A 17,284-nucleotide genomic window follows, 5' to 3' on the forward strand; every position below is an offset into this window, starting at 1 on the left:
CCTTTGGGTAAATACCTCATATTGCAATTGCTGGATTTTAGGGTAATTCTAAGTTTAAAATTTTTGAGGAACCTCCATACTGTTTTCCAGAGTTGTTGCACCAAGTTTGCATTCCCACCAGCAGTGCAAGAGGGTTCCCCTTTCTCTGCATTCTCACCAACACCTGTTGTTTCTTGTGTTGTTAATCTTAGACATTCTAGGAGGTGTGAGGTGGTATCTCATCATGGTTTTGATTTGTATCTCCCTGATGATGAGAGATGTGGAACATCTTTTCTTCTTTCTGTCAACCATCTTGGTGTCTTGTTTGGACAAGTATCTATTCATGTCTTCTTTGGACAAGTGTCTATTCATATCTTCTGCCCATTTTTTCACAGGATTACTTGTTTTTTGGGTGTTGAGTTTGATAAGTACTTTATAGATTTTCGATACTAACCTTTTGTCAGATATGTCATTTGCAGATATCTTCTCCCATTCTGTAGGCTGCCTTTTATTTATTTATTGTTTTGATGGTTTTCTTTACTGTATAGAAGCTTTTTATCTTGATGAAGCCCTAATAGTTTATTTTTGCTTTTGTTTCCTTTGCATCCGGAGACATATCTAGTAAGAATTTGCTCTGAGTGAGGTCAAAAAGGTTGCTGCCTGTGTTCTCCTCTAGGATTTTGGTGGTTTCCTGTCTCACATTTAGGTATTTAATCCATTTTGAATTTATTTTTGTATATGGTATAAGAAAATAGTGTAGTTTCATTATTCTGCATGTTGCTGTCCAGTTTTCCCAAAACCATTTGTTGAAGAGACTTTATTCCATTGGTTATTCTTTCCTTCTTTGTCAAAGATTAGTTGACCATATAGTTGTAGGTCCATTTCTGGCTTTTCTATTCTGTTCCACTGATCTATGTGTCTGTTTTGGTGTCAGTATCATACTCTCTTGATGACAATAACTTTATAATAGCTTCATATATAGCTTTCTATTTCTTTTGTCATCTTCAAGTTCTTTCATAATGTAGGTGTTTTATAGTTTTCCGAGTACAATTTTTTCTTTTTACTTCTTTGGTTAGGTTTATTCCTACGTATCTTACGGTTTCGACTATCCTGAATTTGTTTATCAGTTCTAGAAATTTTTTGATGGAGTCTTTCAGGTGTTCTACATAGAGTATCATGTGGTCTGCAAATAGTGAAATTTTGACATCTTCCTTGCTGAATTGGATTCATTTACTTCCTTTTGTTTTCTGATTGCTGAGGCTAGGACTTACAGTACTATGTCAAATAACAATGATGAGAGTGGACATCCCTGTCTTGTTCCGGACCTTAGAGAAAAAGCTCTCAGTAGATCTTAGACACGGGTCTTTGTATATGGCCTTTATGATGTTGAGGTATATTCACTCTATTCCGACTTTGTTGAGGTTTTTTATGAAGAATGGATGCTGTACTTTGTCAGATGCTTTATTTACATCTATTGAGAGGATCATATGGTTTGTATCCTTTCTTTTATTAATGTGTTTTATCACGTTCATTGATTTGCAAATATGGAACTAGCCCTGTAGCCCAGGAATAAATCCCGCTTGATCATGGTGAATAATTCCTTAATATACTGTTGGATTTGAATTGCTGGTATCTTGTTGAGAATTTTTTATCTAAGTTCCTCAGGGATATTTGACCTGTAATTTTCATTTTTAGTGGTGTTTGTCTGCTTTTGGAATCAAGGTAATGCTGCCCTCATAGAATGACCTTGGAAATTTTCCTTCCATTTCTATTTTTTGTGACAATTTAAGAATAGGCATTAACTCTTCTTTCAATATCTGGTAGAATTCCACTTTGAAGATACCTGGCCCTGAACGTTTGTTTGTTGGGAGATTTGTGATTACTGATTCAATTTCTTTACTGGTTACTGGTCCATTCAAATTTTCTATTTCTTTCTGTTTCAGATTTTGTGATTAAATGTATCTAGGGATTCATCCATTTCTTCCAGATTGCCCAATTTGTTGGCATATAATTTTTATAATATTCTCTTATAATTGTTTGTATTTCTGTGGTGTTTGTTGTGATATCTCCTCTTTCATTTATTATTTTATTTGGGTCCTTTGTCTTTTTTTTTTGATAAGTATGGCTAGGGGTTTATCAATTTTATTAATTTTTTCAAAGAACCAGCTCCTGGTTTCATTGATCTGTTCCACTGATTTTTTGTTGTTGTTGTTTCTATATCACTTATTTCTGCTCTAATATGTTATTTCCTTTCTTTTGCTGGCTTTAGGCTTTATTTTATTTTCCTTTTCTAGCTCTTTTAGATTTAATGTTAGGTTGTATATTTGAGACCTTTCTGGCTTCTTAATATAGGCCTGTATTGCTATACTTCCCTCTTATGACTGCTTTGCTGCATCCCAAAAGTTTTGGACCATAGTGTTTTTATTTTCACTCGTTTTCTCTCTCTCTCTCTCTCTCTCTCTCTCTTTATATACATATATATATATATATATACATACACATATATATATACACACACACACATATATATATACACACATACACATATATATATACATATATGTATATATATATATATATATATATATATATATATATATATATATGTGTATATATATATATAACTTCTTTAATTTCCTGGTTAACCCATTCATTCATTAGTAGGATGTTCTTTAACTTCCATGTATTTGTGGTCTTTCCAAATTTTTCTTGTGGTTGACTTTAAGTTTTATAGTGTTATGATCACAAAATATGCATGGCATGATCTCAATCTTTTTGTACTTGTTGAGGCCTGATTTATGACCCAGTGTGTGAACTATTCTGCAGAATGTTCCATGTGCACTCGATAAAAATGTGTATTCTGCTGCTCTATGATGAAATGTTCCGAATATGTCTGTTAAGTCCATCTGGTCCAGTTTGTCATTCAAAGCTATTGTTTCCATGTTGATTTTCTGCTTAGTGGATCTGTCCATTGTTGTGAGTGTTAAATACCCTACTATTAATGTATTATTATCAATGGGTTTCTTTGTGTTTGTTATTAATTGTTTTATATATGTGGGTGTTATGTTGGGAGCATAAATATTTACAATTGTTAGATCTTTTTATTGGATAGGCTGTTTTATCATGATATATTGCCCTTCTTTATCTCTTCTTATATTCTTTGGTTTAAAATCTAGTTTGTCTTGTATAACTATGGATACTTTGGCTTTCTTTTGATGTCCATTAGAATGACAAATGGTTCTCCATCCCCTCACTTTTAATCTGCAGCTGTCTTTAGGTCTAAAATGTGTCTCTTGTAGTCGCCAGATAGATGAGTCTTGTTTTTTTTTTTTCTTTTTATCGATTCTGATGCCCTATGTCTTTTGCTTGGAGTAATTAAACAATTTACTTTGAGAGTGTTTATTGATAGATATGAATATAGTGCCATTGTATTACTTGTAAAGCCAGTGTTTCTGGAGATTTTCTCTGTTCCTGTCTTTGGATAGTCTTTGTTGCTTTTGGTCTTTCTTTCCCACTCAAAGATTCTCCTTTAATATTTCTTACAAGGTTGGTTTAGTGATCAGATACTCCTTTAGTTTTTGTTTCTTTGGGACACTCTTTAGCCCTCCTATTCTGATTGACAGCCTTGTTGTACAAAGTATTCCACTTTAGCATGTTGAATATATCATGCCACTCCCTTCTGTCCTGATAGGTTTCTGTGGAGAGAACTGTCAGGAACCTGATTAATCTTCCCTTGTGGTTTAGGGCTTTATTTTCCCTTGTCTCTTTCAGCATTCGTTTCTTATCTCTTTATTTTGAAATTTTTACTATGGTATATCTTGGTGTTGACTGGCTTTTGTTGATTTTGATGGGAATTCTCTTTGCCTCTGTGATTTGCATGTCTTTTCTCACCGAGATTAGGGAGGTTTTCAGCTATAATTTGCTCAAGTCAACCTTCTGCCTCTTTTCCCCTCTCTTCTTCTTCTGTGACTCCTATGATACAAATGTTATTACACTTAATAGTGTTGCTGAGTTCCCTATGTCTACATTCTTGGTCCAATATTTTTCTTTCCCCCTTTTCAGCTTCATTATTTTCCATAATTTCATCTTCTAATCACTTATTTGTTCCTCTACTTCTTCCATCATCTGTTCAGTACGTCAGTCAGTTTTGCATTTCAGTTATAGCATTTTTTATTTCAACCTTACTAGTTTTTAGGTCTTGTATCTCTTTGGTAAAGGTCTCTGATTTCTTCTATGCTTTTCTCAAGCCCAGCTAATATCCTTATGATTGTTTTTTTTTTTTTTTTTTTTTTTTAATTTTTTTTTCAACGTTTATTTATTTTTGGGACAGAGAGAGACAGAGCATGAACGGGCGAGGGGCAGAGAGAGAGGGAGACACAGAATCGGAAACAGGCTCCAGGCTCTGAGCCATCAGCCCAGAGCCCGACGCGGGGCTCGAACTCACAGACCGCGAGATCGTGACCTGGCTGAAGTCGGACGCTTAACCGACTGCGCCACCCAGGCGCCCCTATTGTTGTTTTAAATTCTAGTTCATTCCCATTACTTTATCAATTTTGATTAGTTCCTTGGCTGTGACCTCTTTTTCTTTCTTTTGGGATGAATTACTCTGTCTTTGCATTTATTCTTGTCTCTGTCCTTTGTGCGTTAGGAAATCCTGTTCCTAGTCCTATTTTTACTAGAGCTGAAGCTTTGCAGCACCCTAGGATCAGTACACCTGCTGTGTGTGTGTGTGTGTGTGTGTGTGTGTGTGTGTGTGTGGTGGGGGAGGGTGGGTTGTGCTGATCTTTTGTTTTTTTTTTTTTTTTTTTTTATGAAATTTATTGACAAATTGGTTTCCATACAACACCCAGTGCTCATCCCAAAAGGTGCCCTCCTCAATACCCATCACCCACCCTCCCCTCCCACCCCCCATCAACCCTCAGTTTGTTCTCAGTTTTTAACAGTCTCTTATGCTTTGGCTCTCTCCCACTCTAACCTCTTTTTTTTTTTTTCCTTCCCCTCCCCCATGGGTTCCTGTTAAGTTTCTCAGGATCCACATAAGAGTGAAACCATATGGTATCTGTCTTTCTCTGTATGGCTTATTTCACTTAGCATTACACTCTCCAGTTCCATCCACGTTGCTACAAAGGGCCATATTTCATTTTTTCTCATTGCCACATAGTACTCCATTGTGTATATATACCACAATTTCTTTATCCATTCATCAGTTGATGGACATTTAGGCTCTTTCCATAATTTGGCTATTGTTGAGAGTGCTGCTATGAACATTGGGGTACAAGTGCCCCTATGCATCAGTACTCCTGTATCCCTTGGATAAATTCCTAGCAGTGCTATTGCTGGGTCATAGGGTAGGTCTATTTTTAATTTTCTGAGGAACCTCCACACTGCTTTCCAGAGCAGCTGCACCAATTTGCATTCCCACCAACAGTGCAAGAGGGTTCCCGTGTCTCCACATCCTCTCCAGCATCTATAGCCTCCTGATTTGTTCATTTTGGCCACTCTGACTGGCATGAGGTGATAGCTGAGTGTGGTTTTGATTTGTATTTCCCTGATAAGGAGCGACGCTGAACATCTTTTCATGTGCCTGTTGGCCATCTGGATGTCTTCTTTAGAGAAGTGTCTATTCATGTTTTCTGCCCATTTCTTCACTGGGTTATTTGTTTTTAGGGTTTGGAGTTTGGTGAGCTCTTTATAGATTTTAGATACTAGCCCTTTGTCCGATATGTCATTTGCAAATATCTTTTCCCATTCCGTTGGTTGCCTTTTAGTTTTGTTGGTTGTTTCCTTTGCTGTGCAGAAGCTTTTTATCTTCATAAGGTCCCAGTAATTCACTTTTGCTTTTAATTCCCTTGCCTTTGGGGATGTGTCGAATAAGAGATTGCTACGGCTGAGGTCAGAGAGATCTTTTCCTGCTTTCTCCTCTAAGGTTTTGATGGTTTCCTGTCTCACATTTAGGTCCTTTATCCATTTTGAGTTTATTTTTGTAAATGGTGTGAGAAAGTGGTCTAGTTTCAACCTTCTGCATGTTGCTGTCCAGTTCTCCCAGCACCATTTGTTAAAGAGGCTGTCTTTTTTCCATTGGATGTTCTTTCCTGCTTTGTCAAAGATGAGTTGGCCATACGTTTGTGGGTCTAGTTCTGGGGTTTCTATTCTATTCCATTGGTCTGTGTGTCTGTTTTTGTGCCAATACCATGCTGTCTTGATGATGACAGCTTTGTAGTAGAGGCTAAAGTCTGGGATTGTGATGCCTCCTGCTTTGGTCTTCTTCTTCAAAATTCCTTTGGCTATTCGGGGCCTTTTGTGGTTCCATATGAATTTTAGGATTGCTTGTTCTAGTTTCGAGAAGAATGCTGGTGCAATTTTGATTGGGATTGCATTGAATGTGTAGATAGCTTTGGGTAGTATTGACATTTTGACAATATTTATTTTTCCAATCCATGAGCAGGGAATGTCTTTCCATTTCTTTAAGTCTTCTTCAATTACCTTCATAAGCTTTCTATAGTTTTCAGCATACAGATCCTTTACATCTTTGGTTAGATTTATTCCTAGGTATTTTATGCTTCTTGGTGCAATTGTGAATGGGATCATTTTCTTTATTTGTCTTTCTGTTGCTTCATTGTTAGTGTATAAGAATGCAACTGATTTCTGGACATTGATTTTGTATCCTGCAACTTTGCTGAATTCATGTATCAGTTCTAGCAGACTTTTGGTGGAGTCTATCGGATTTTCCATGTATAATATCATGTCATCTGCAAAAAGCGAAAGCTTGACTTCATCTTTGCCAATTTGGATGCCTTTGATTTCCTTTTGTTGTCTGATTGCTGATGCTAGAACTTCCAGCACTATGTTAAACAACAGCGGTGAGAGTGGGCATCCCTGTCGTGTTCCTGATCTCAGGGAAAAAGCTCTCAGTTTTTCCCCGTTGAGGATGATGTTAGCTGTGGGCTTTTCATAAATGGCTTTTATGATCTTTAAGTATGTTCCTTCTATCCCGACTTTCTCAAGGGTTTTTATTAAGAAAGGGTGCTGGATTTTGTCAAAGGCCTTTTCTGCATCGATTGACAGGATCATATGGTTCTTCTCTTTTTTTTTGTTAATGTGATGGATCACGTTGATTGATTTGCGAATGTTGAACCAGCCCTGCATCCCAGGAATGAATCCCACTTGATCATGGTGAATCATTCTTTTTATATGCTGTTGAATTCGATTTGCTAGTATCTTATTGAGAATTTTTGCATCCATATTCATCAGGGATATTGGCCTGTGCTGATCTTTTGAAATAGAGGTCTGCTGCTGCTCTGGCTGTCAGTGACACTTGCCCTATTAAAAAATGCACCTGCAGAATGCAGGGGGACACAGATTGGTTTGAGTGTCTCAAGCCTCCACTGTGTGTGCTGTGCTGCTCTCTGAAGTTCGTTGGTGCTATTGGAGGGGTGAAGAATTGTGTGGGCCCACTGTCTTCCATTGAGAGGGGCATTTACATCCCTTACTGTTCTGACCCTCACAAAAGAGCAGACAGTCTCCCCTCTTGTGTCCAAGGCTTATGTCATGTCCCTGACTTCACCCTGTATCTGCACTGTCTGCCGACCCAGTGGTGGTGCAGCGCTCCTTTTATCTCATATGCGTGGCTGGGATTCACGGCTCCACAAATTTTAGTGACCCAGTGGGACAAGGACCCATGCTATCTCTGGGGGAGGGTCTTGCTGCACTGTGGCTGGTTGCAGTTTTTCCGAGAAAAGTAGCCGCACGAAATGTGCAGTAGCTTGGAGGTCATGGTAAAGCACAGCAAAAAAACTGACATCCAGGTTACCTCTCCTCAGCATGTTTTTCTGCCCATATGCTAATAAATGGGGCAGCTCAATGGGAAGGCAGAGGCCCAAGAGCAGACACTGTGCTCTGAGAATCCCCTGAATCACATGGAAGGGACAGTTCCCCTTCTTGGAGGGCATTTGGGAGAGGCTGCCCCAAGTGTTTTTCTTGTGCAGTGCCCTGCGTGCTGCTGTGCTCCTTTATCTCTCTCTTTCTCTCCCTTCCTCTCCCTCTTCCTCCCCCCTCCCACCCCAGGATTAGGACTCCCTTTCCTCTGTAGTCCCATGATTCTTTTTCCCCCCAGATCATATCACTGCATTTCTTACCTTCCATGTTGTGGCCTCTTTTCTCCCTGTAGTTGTGCAGTTTGTTCTCTCAGTCTTCAGATTGAATTCCTGGGTGTTCAGAATGTTTTTTTTTTAAAGTTTATTTATTTTTGAGAGAGAGAGAGAGAGAGATAGAGTGTGCCTAGGGAAGGAGAAGAGAGAGAGGGAGATACAGAATCAGAAGCAGGCTCCAGGCTTGGAGCTGTCAGCACAGAGTCCGACCCAGGGCTCAAACTCACAAACCATGAGATCATTACCTGAGCTGAAGTTGGAGGCTTAACTGAGCCACCCAGATGCCCCCAGAATGATTTGATAATATCTAGCTGTGTTCAAGGTATAAGGCAAGCATAAGGTCCTCCTACTATTTCACCAAGTTAACTCCTTCCCTCAGTCTATTTGATTTTTAAAGCTATTATTTTAAGTTTGGTAATTGCATAGTAAACACCGTTCTCTTAGTTTTATACTATGTTTTTCATGTATTTTTCTTGCTATTTAGTACCTACTGGCCACCTTTATACATATTTGTCCATTCTGGTTTTTGGGTTTTTTTCTTTTTTTGCTTCTTTTTCATCTTGTCTCTTCCATTTCTTTTTTTTTTCTGTCTTGTCTCTGTGTATGTTCTTATTTATTATGACCCCTGGTAAAGTTACATTTAAGAGCTTTAGCTATATTCCCCTTTTTCCCCCAAATTCTTTTGGAAGTTAAATTAGGAATTATGAAAATATTCATATATTTGGTAATTAACTAAAAGTTAGTTTGAAATGACAATTTTGATCTAATGAAATGTAGGATTCCACTGTTAAACTAATGAGAAACAAACATTTCATAAGAAATCTGAGAAATACTTTGTGGGACAAAGATCAACGAAAATACCTTCTAAATATAGTGAAAACCAATTTTAGCCTTTTTTCTTTTTTGTTTTACAATATAACTTTATTATTTTTAGTGTTCTGTGTTATCAATCCCAGCATAGCTTAAAAAAACAAAACACTAAATCCAAAGTTAATATAAAAAATTCAAGGTAAAACAGTGAACCCATTGGGGTTATCTACATACCTGCTCCCATTTATTCTAACAATTTTTAACTGTTTAGCCAAATGTGTGCACATAGGTTTTAATTATGAGTTCTCTTTTTTCCCTCCAGCAACTTCTCATTGTCTATCTACTTTTTTTAGTATTACTTTATTTTTATTTATTTATTTTTTGTTAATTTATTTTCAAGTTATTTAACATACAGTGTAGTCTTTGCTTTGGGAGTAGAACCCAGTGATTCATCTCTTACATATACCCAGTTCTCATCCTTAAAAGTGTACTTCTTAATGCCCCTCACCCATTTAACTCACTCCCCCACTACACCCCCCTCCAGCAACCCTCAGTTTGTTCTCTGTATTTAAAAGTCTCTTATGGTTTGCCTCTCCCTCTGTTTTTATCTTATTTTTCCTTCCCTTCACCTATGTTTATCTGTTGAGTTTCTCAAATTCCACATCTGAGTGAAGTCATATGATATCTGTCTTTCTCTGACTGATTTATTTCGCTTAGCATAATACCCTCCAGTTCTGTCCACATTGTTGTAAATGGCAAGATTTCAATTTTAACCTTTTAAAACATTTCTTTTTCTGTTCATACTTATAATACACACTTGTGTGTTCATATCCAAGCCTAGAAAATTAGTGAAAATGGTGTCTTCTCTGCCTAGTTCACTGTGACACTTACCAAAACCTAGTCACCATTTCCTTGGGTTCATAGCTTTTGTAATGTAGCACAGCTTCCTGAAAGGAGGAAGATAGAAGATGGTATGGAAGAGGTTTATTGCTTCTTTAACCAGCATATAGTATACAAAAAGAACTTTCCAACATTTTACCCCTTTTGTTTAATTTTATTTTCTATACAAATTAGAGAATGTAACCATGAATTCTAGATATCTCCAGAGAGATCCTATGACACAAGTAGAGTTACTTTAGAAAATTATATCAGTAAGTACTTTACATGTTTTTCTTTGTTGAGGAAATACTTATTATTCAGGTATTTCTCCCAAATCTTTATAGATTTTTTAGGCAAGCTAAGGGAAATCATATCTGATCAAGGGGCAAAAACTCCCAAGATGCAGTCATTTCAAATAAAAAAAAATACACAGACAAGCAACTACATTTGAAAAACATTCATGTAATTAAATAGAACCTTATTGTGGAGATATAGGTTTTTAGAAGACCAATATGAGTTGTATTTTATTTTATTTTATTTTACTTTATTTTATTTTAATGTTTTATTTTTTTAAATTTGGATCCAAATTAGTTAGCATATAGTGTGACAATGATTTCAGGAGTAGATTCCTTAATGCCCCTTACCCATTTAGACCATCCCCCCTCCCACAACCCCTCCAGTAACCCTCAGTTTGTTCTCCATATTTATGAGTCTCCTCTGTTTTGTCCCCCTCCCTGTTTTTATATTATTTTTGTTTCCCTTCCCTTATGTTCATCTGTTTTGTCTCTTAAAGTCCTCATATGAATGAAGTCATATGATTTTTGTCTTTCTCTGACTAATTTCACTTAGCATAATACCCTCCAGTTCCATCCACATAGTTGCAAATGGCAAGATTTCATTCTTTTTGATTGCCGAGTAATACTCCATTGTATATATATACCACTTCTTCTTTATCCATTCATCCATCGATGGGCATTTGGGCTCTTTCCATACTTTGGCTATTGTTGATAGTGCTGCTATAAACGTGGGGGTGCATGTGTCCCTTCGAAACAGCACACCTGTATCCCGTGGATAAATGCCTAGTAGTGCAATTGCTGGGTCATAGGGTAGTTTTATTTTTAGCTTTTTTAGGAACCTCCATACTGTTTTCCAGAGTGGCTGCACAAGCTTGTATTCCTACCAACAATGCAAAGAGATCCTCTTTCTCCACATCCTCGCCAACATCTGTTGTTGCCTGAGTTGTTAATGTTAGCTATTCTGACAGGTGTAAGGTGGTATCTCATTGTGGTTTTGATTTGTATTTCCCTATAATGAGTGATGTTGAACTTTTTTTTCATGTGTCAGTTGGCCATCTGGATGTCTTCCTTGGAGAAGTGTCTATTCATGGGATTCTCTTTTTCCCTCTTTCTGTCCCTCCCCCTAGCCCACTCATGCTCTCTCTCTCTCGCTCTCTCTCTCTCAAAATAAATAAACAGGCACCGCACTGTCAGTGTTCTAGGGCAGAGCCTGACGTGGGGCTTTATATACATGCTATTTTGACCTGAGCTGAAACCAAGAGCCAGAGACTTAACTGACTGAGCCACCCAGGCACCCTGTAAGTTGTTTTTTAAATTAAACATGCATTACATAGGCATTTTGAATGAGGGTTATTGTTTTTATTTTTTCTTTTTCTTTAGTTTGGATTGCAAAGGATTCTAGGAGATGAAAGGAGTCTTTTGCTATTGGCAAGAGCAATTGATCCCAAACAACCCAACATGATGACTGAAATAGTAAAAATACTTTCTGCTATTTGCATTGTTGGAGAAGAGAACATGTAAGTATTGCTGTATTAATATATTAAGTGCATGGAAAATAGTACTTGAGGAAGCCCACATTTTGTGATTTTCTTTAGATTACTTGCATGAAAATTACTTTAGATTACAATTTAAAAAATTAAATTGTAGAAAATAATTTACTGGCAATTTACCATATCTATTTTTACATACAGGATTTAAAAAAACTTTTTTTAAAAACTTTTTTAACATTTATTTATTTTTGAGACAGAGAGAGACAGAGCATGAACGGGGGAGGGGCAGAGAGAGAAGGAGACACAGAATCTGAAACAGGCTCCAGGCTCTGAGCTGTCAGCACAGAGCTCAATGCAGGGCTCGAACTCACAGACCGCGAGATCATGACCTGAGCCGAAGTCGGCCGCCCAACCGACTGAGTCACACAGGCGCCCCTAAAATTTTTTGACAGAGATTTTAAATAGAATTCTAGTGGGAAATTCTTCAAAGTTGGATTCATATTGAATAAATAGAATTTTATCTAGCTGAAGGTAAAGCAATCATTATAAAAGTGGGGAAAAATCAGAGAGCAAATATGGCTAAATACATACACACACACATACGCAAATATCCTCTACATGTGCCTATCAAAAAATTTGACTTCCTTAACCCACTGAATTGACCAGATGCTTTTATTTTGTACTATGATTTTATTTAAAGTGGTATTTTACTTTATTTGCCTATGATAAATGAAAAGATGAAGTAGTTATGCATAGAGTGAAGTAAACCTGTTAAACAGAAAGAACAAAAAAGATTGTAATTATTCAGAGAGCATGTATGTGTTAATTTTAACAAGTCATTGCTGAATGTACATTAGATCATACATTCCTATGGAAATAATATTGACTGAGAAGAAAAATTTCAGATTTGATGTCATTAACAAGCCCAGTTAGTAAGGAACCATTGTGATAAAGGATAAAGTATCCTCTTACCAACATGAACTAAAATATTTCTTCTGAACATTTCGTGTGACAGTAATAATTTCTGTTTGAATCAGAACAGGGCCATGAAAAGACTTAAGAATATTGTAATACATTGGCTTTTTCATACATGTTTGAATAAAATGAGATCTTGCTTAATGCTGCTTAGTGTACTTAGAAACCAAAGACAAACACTAACCAAAAATATTATCATAGAGCATTAAGTCTTATCTCAGAGCAAAGAATGAAATAACATATACAAAAGTAAGGTTTCCTTAGATTTCATGGAAAAATCCGTTTATATATGAGTAAACAGTGTTTTTCTTGTCAATTGGGTTTTCAGTATTTAATTCCTATAATATCACCTATTCTGGTATATGTTTTATAATTATAACTATAGTTCCATAAGCATAGTATACTTCAGGGAGGTTAATTTGATTCAGACACTGTATAGTGATAGTTTCCAATAATTTTCTTCCGGTAAATAATTCTCTTGTGCTAGGTAATTATAGATGCTTTTCTAGTTACCTAGCTTTTCTCTTTTAGTTTTTGTTTCTTGTTCCCATTTTCAAAGATTGTTGATGTTTTCAATTCTTTTAAATGTATTTGCTCTTTCCAGCACTTTATTATAAGATTTTAATATTGTATATGCCATATTATACTTAAATGATTATTAATAATCATGTTGACACATGAAATATCAAAACCTGAAATTTTAAATTTCACTGTTTATCAACTAAGGATCTTTTAAAAATTATAACCTAGAAAATTTATTTTCCTAAAGTTTTTTAATTGAATTTTCATTTTGATGGCCTGAAATTATTTAAAACTATCAATATTTGACTTGTAGAAATATGTGGATAGGAAGGAACACAACTCTTAAATTGTGGTGGTCTTTATAAACATCAAGTGCTAGAAAGGAAATAGGGAAGACTGAAAGATAATGCATATCATAATGTATGTATAAGATGGATTTCTCATTTCTATTTTTTTTTCTGTGTGTGTATGTGTGTGTGTGTGTGTGTGTAGTCTTGATAAACTTTTAGGGGCAATAACTACAGCAGCAGAAAGAAATAATAGGGAACGATTTTCACCTATTGTGGAAGGATTAGAAAATCATGAAGCTTTGCAATTACAGGTGAGTTCATTTTGTCTTCAACGGCTTCTGGGGTTATATTTAAAGTACTCATTTTGTATGATGCCAACTCCATTATTTCTAGTATTTAAATAGAATGGAACATAAAAATTAAATTCTTCCTGTTGCTTGGTCATTTATAAAAGCTAGAAATTTTGTCTGTGAGAGTAACAATTTGTTTAAAATTAGGAAAACTATTTCAAGTTATTATAATATGGTGAGTATGATTATCATTAATATTTGGAAGAAAGTTAGTAAATAAGAAAATAAACCATTGGGGTACTTGTGTGGCTCAGTTGTTTAAGCATCTGACTCTTGGTTTCAGCTCAGGTTGTGATCTCTTGGTTCATGGGTTTGAGCCCTGCATCAGGCTCTGTGCTGGCAGTGCAGAGCCTGCTTGGGATTCTCTCTCTCTTCCTCTCTCTGCCTCTTTCCTTCTCTCTCTCTCTCTCTCTCTCTCAAGATAAATAAACATTAAAAATAAAATAAACCATTGAAATTAAAGCTTTAGCAATAATCACGTGTAATAGGGCAACAATTCAGACAATGCTATTATCCTAACATAAGTTGATGAAGTCTGTGGGCTTATTGTAGAAATTTAGGAAAACTAAGCATATCTCTCTTTATGTCATTCACACAACATTCAGATATATGATTCACTAGAATGTTGGTGGGGGGTGAATTACAACTCTTTGGTCAGGGTCTATCTGATAGCCCTGTATATACCAAGACTAAATGTCTTATTTAGAAAATGACAAAACTCACTATTTTTTCTTAGATGGTTTCAGGAATAGACCCATTTTATGAAGATAACTTTGTTCTTGAGTGATGAGAAGTCATATTTATTGACCATATTTATTGTGTGAGATCATGGACTAACAATTTTAATTTACATAAATTATCTGATTTAATTCTCATAACAACTGAGCTGTGTAGGCCTTATTATCATGTCCATTTTGTTTATGAGATGAATAGGCTTATTGAGACTAGATAACTTATCTATGCTGATACAGCTTGTACGTGGCAGACTTAAAATTTGACATCAGGGTTTTTGGTCTTTGATGCTCATCTCTTTCTTTTAGACACTGTTTACCATTTAATGCACCATGGCTATCTTTTTCTGAATTAATTTTTAAACTACTGTAGTATCATTCAACAAAGAGAAGATGGTTACACATTTAATTTTATCAAATTATTTAGTAGGGAGTGTTTAAATGTTAAAATTTCTTATCTAATGTAAAACAATTTATTTTCTCATTTTTTAATTTTTTATTGTGTTATAAATTATTAGTATCTTTTTTTTTTTTGCCAGGGTTTGAAACTACAGCAGATAGATGAATTGGTTTGTCCAAAGAGAATACTGTAGTGTTACAAAACTATAATCTCTCTTTAAATATTTAAGGATCTTTGTTAGTTGTTTTTTCTCTAACTATGATTATCATTTTGGGTAAACTTTTATGGTGTGCCTTTTATGTCCAATGTATTACATTTTAAATAATTGGGATATTTCATTCTGCTTTCCTTTTTAAAATATACTTCTTATTATATATTATAATATACTTATATAATATATATACTTATATACTGTACATTATATAAAAATTCTCTTTTTTACGTTTTTTTTTAAATGTTTATTTATTTTTGAGAGAGACAGAGACAGAGACAGAATGCAAGCAGGGGAGAAGCAGAGAGAGAGGGAGACACAGAATCCAAAGCAAGCTCCAGGCTCCAAGCTGTGAGCACGGAGCCTGATGCAGGGCTCGAACTCATGAACCGCGAGATCATGACCTGAGCCGAAGGAGGACGCTTAACCGACTGAGCCACCCAGGCGCCCCTTTCTAAAAATTTTTAATATCTCTACTGAAATATTTGAAAAGATTTGAAAGATTTGAAAACTGTACTTTTTTCTTTTAGAGACACAGCAAGTAGGGGAGAGGGAGAGAGAGAGTGAATCTTAAGTAGGCTTCATGCTCAGCATGGAGGCCAACGTGGGGCTCCATTTCATGACCGTGAGATCATGACCTGAGCCAAATTCAAGAATTGGATGCTCAACCAAATAAGCCTCTTAGGTTCCCCTGAAAACTGTACGTTTTAGATGACTTCTTGAAATCTTTGTTCTTGTTTCTTTAGTTGGGCTTACCTAACTAAATATCACTGGCATTCAGTCATATAGGAGTTTGTACTTGTCCCACAATGTATGTATAGGAGAAGTAAGTGTTTTAGATACATTCAATGTTTTCATTACTTACTCAAATCAGTCACTCAAAATCACACAGCTATTGAAGTGTGGAGATGTAATTTGAATCCAGGTCTTTGTGATGAATCATTTGTATACTGCATTTTCTTCCTTTTAAAAATACTTTTTAAGTTTTTAAAATTTATTTTGAGAGAGAGAGCATGAACAAGGTAGGGGCAGAGAGAGGGAAAGAGAGAATCCTAAGCAGGCTCCATGCTGTCAGTGCGGAGCCTGACACAGGGCTCAAACTTAACAAACCATGAAATCATGACCTGAGTGGAAATCAAGAGTCAGACACTTAACCAACTGAGCCATCCAGGTGCCCCTGAAATTTCCTAGTTTGATGAGCTACAAAAATTAGTAATTTGTTATATGCAAAGCCTATCACTCTTACAGAAATTGTGAATTGGGGTTTTTTTTATTTGAACTATTTCATGTCAATGAAAAAAATTTCATCTAAAATATCAAAAATATTTTCAGAATACAGAATGAAACACAAAAGTTTAAACTTATTGTTTAAAAATTATAATTAGTGCTGTATTTTAAATGTAATAGAATTACATTTTCTATTTCTGTAGTACCCTGAGACTTCTCAAAATGTTATTATAGTCGCAGGAAGTAATTCTGTTAAAATACAGCACTAATTATATTTTTAAATAACAATTGTCTACATTTTTCTCTTTTTTTTTTTTGGATTTTAAAACAGGTTATTTACTTCCCATAGAAGTTTTCAAGGTCATCTTTAAAGGGAAATTTTGTACTTGTGATAGGATTTTCATAATTTGCAATAGTTCAAGAAACAGAGAGACAGTAAGTCATATATCTTCATATGCTCTCTCTTCACTGACTTCTCTTCAGCTAAGTAGCATTCTTAGTTCTTACCCATACTGCAATACTTTTGATCTTACTTGTTCTTTGAACCAACCTCTCACCTTCCTTTTTTTATTTCATAGTCCCAGTCTCTAAAAGAATCATCTGTACTTGTTTTCTCTGTTTCCTAAATTTCCTTTTACAACTCAGGATTTTCAAAGTCATTAAAAAGGTCAACAGTGATCTTCTAATTTCAAAATCCAATGGCCTTTTTCTTATCCTCATCATTTGGCAATATTAATTGCCTCCCTCCTTGAAAATTTTATTGCCTTTGGCTTTATGGTCCCCATTCTCTCCTTGCTCTCTGACTACTTTAACTGCTTTGTCTCTTTTTCATGTGTTTCTCCTCTTTTTCTTGGGTATTTTTTCTCTCTGTTCTATCTTTGGCCCTCTTATCACTTTTGTTTAGACATATATCTGTACATTTACATATATACACTTGTATGCATACATATGTATTTTATTTTTCTCATGAATGTTCT

The 17,284-nt window shown here is 35.7% G+C and overlaps 1 protein-coding gene across 9 annotated transcripts in view; it reads left to right on the forward strand.

Annotated features, from left to right (window-relative positions):
* DIAPH2 (diaphanous related formin 2) overlaps positions 1-17,284 on the forward strand; it is a 1,054,294-nt gene that overhangs the window by 261,593 nt on the left and 775,417 nt on the right. For all 9 annotated transcript variants that reach the window (XM_030305030.1, XM_030305024.1, XM_032592287.1 and 6 more), the window contains 2 exons: positions 11,492-11,628; positions 13,591-13,699. In XM_030305030.1, coding sequence (XP_030160890.1) covers positions 11,492-11,628; positions 13,591-13,699 — 246 coding nt within the window. The remainder of the gene's footprint in view (positions 1-11,491; positions 11,629-13,590; positions 13,700-17,284) is intronic.

The sequence above is a fragment of the Lynx canadensis genome, chromosome X (genome assembly GCF_007474595.2).
Source record: "Lynx canadensis isolate LIC74 chromosome X, mLynCan4.pri.v2, whole genome shotgun sequence".
Classification (NCBI taxonomy): domain Eukaryota; kingdom Metazoa; phylum Chordata; class Mammalia; order Carnivora; family Felidae; genus Lynx; species Lynx canadensis.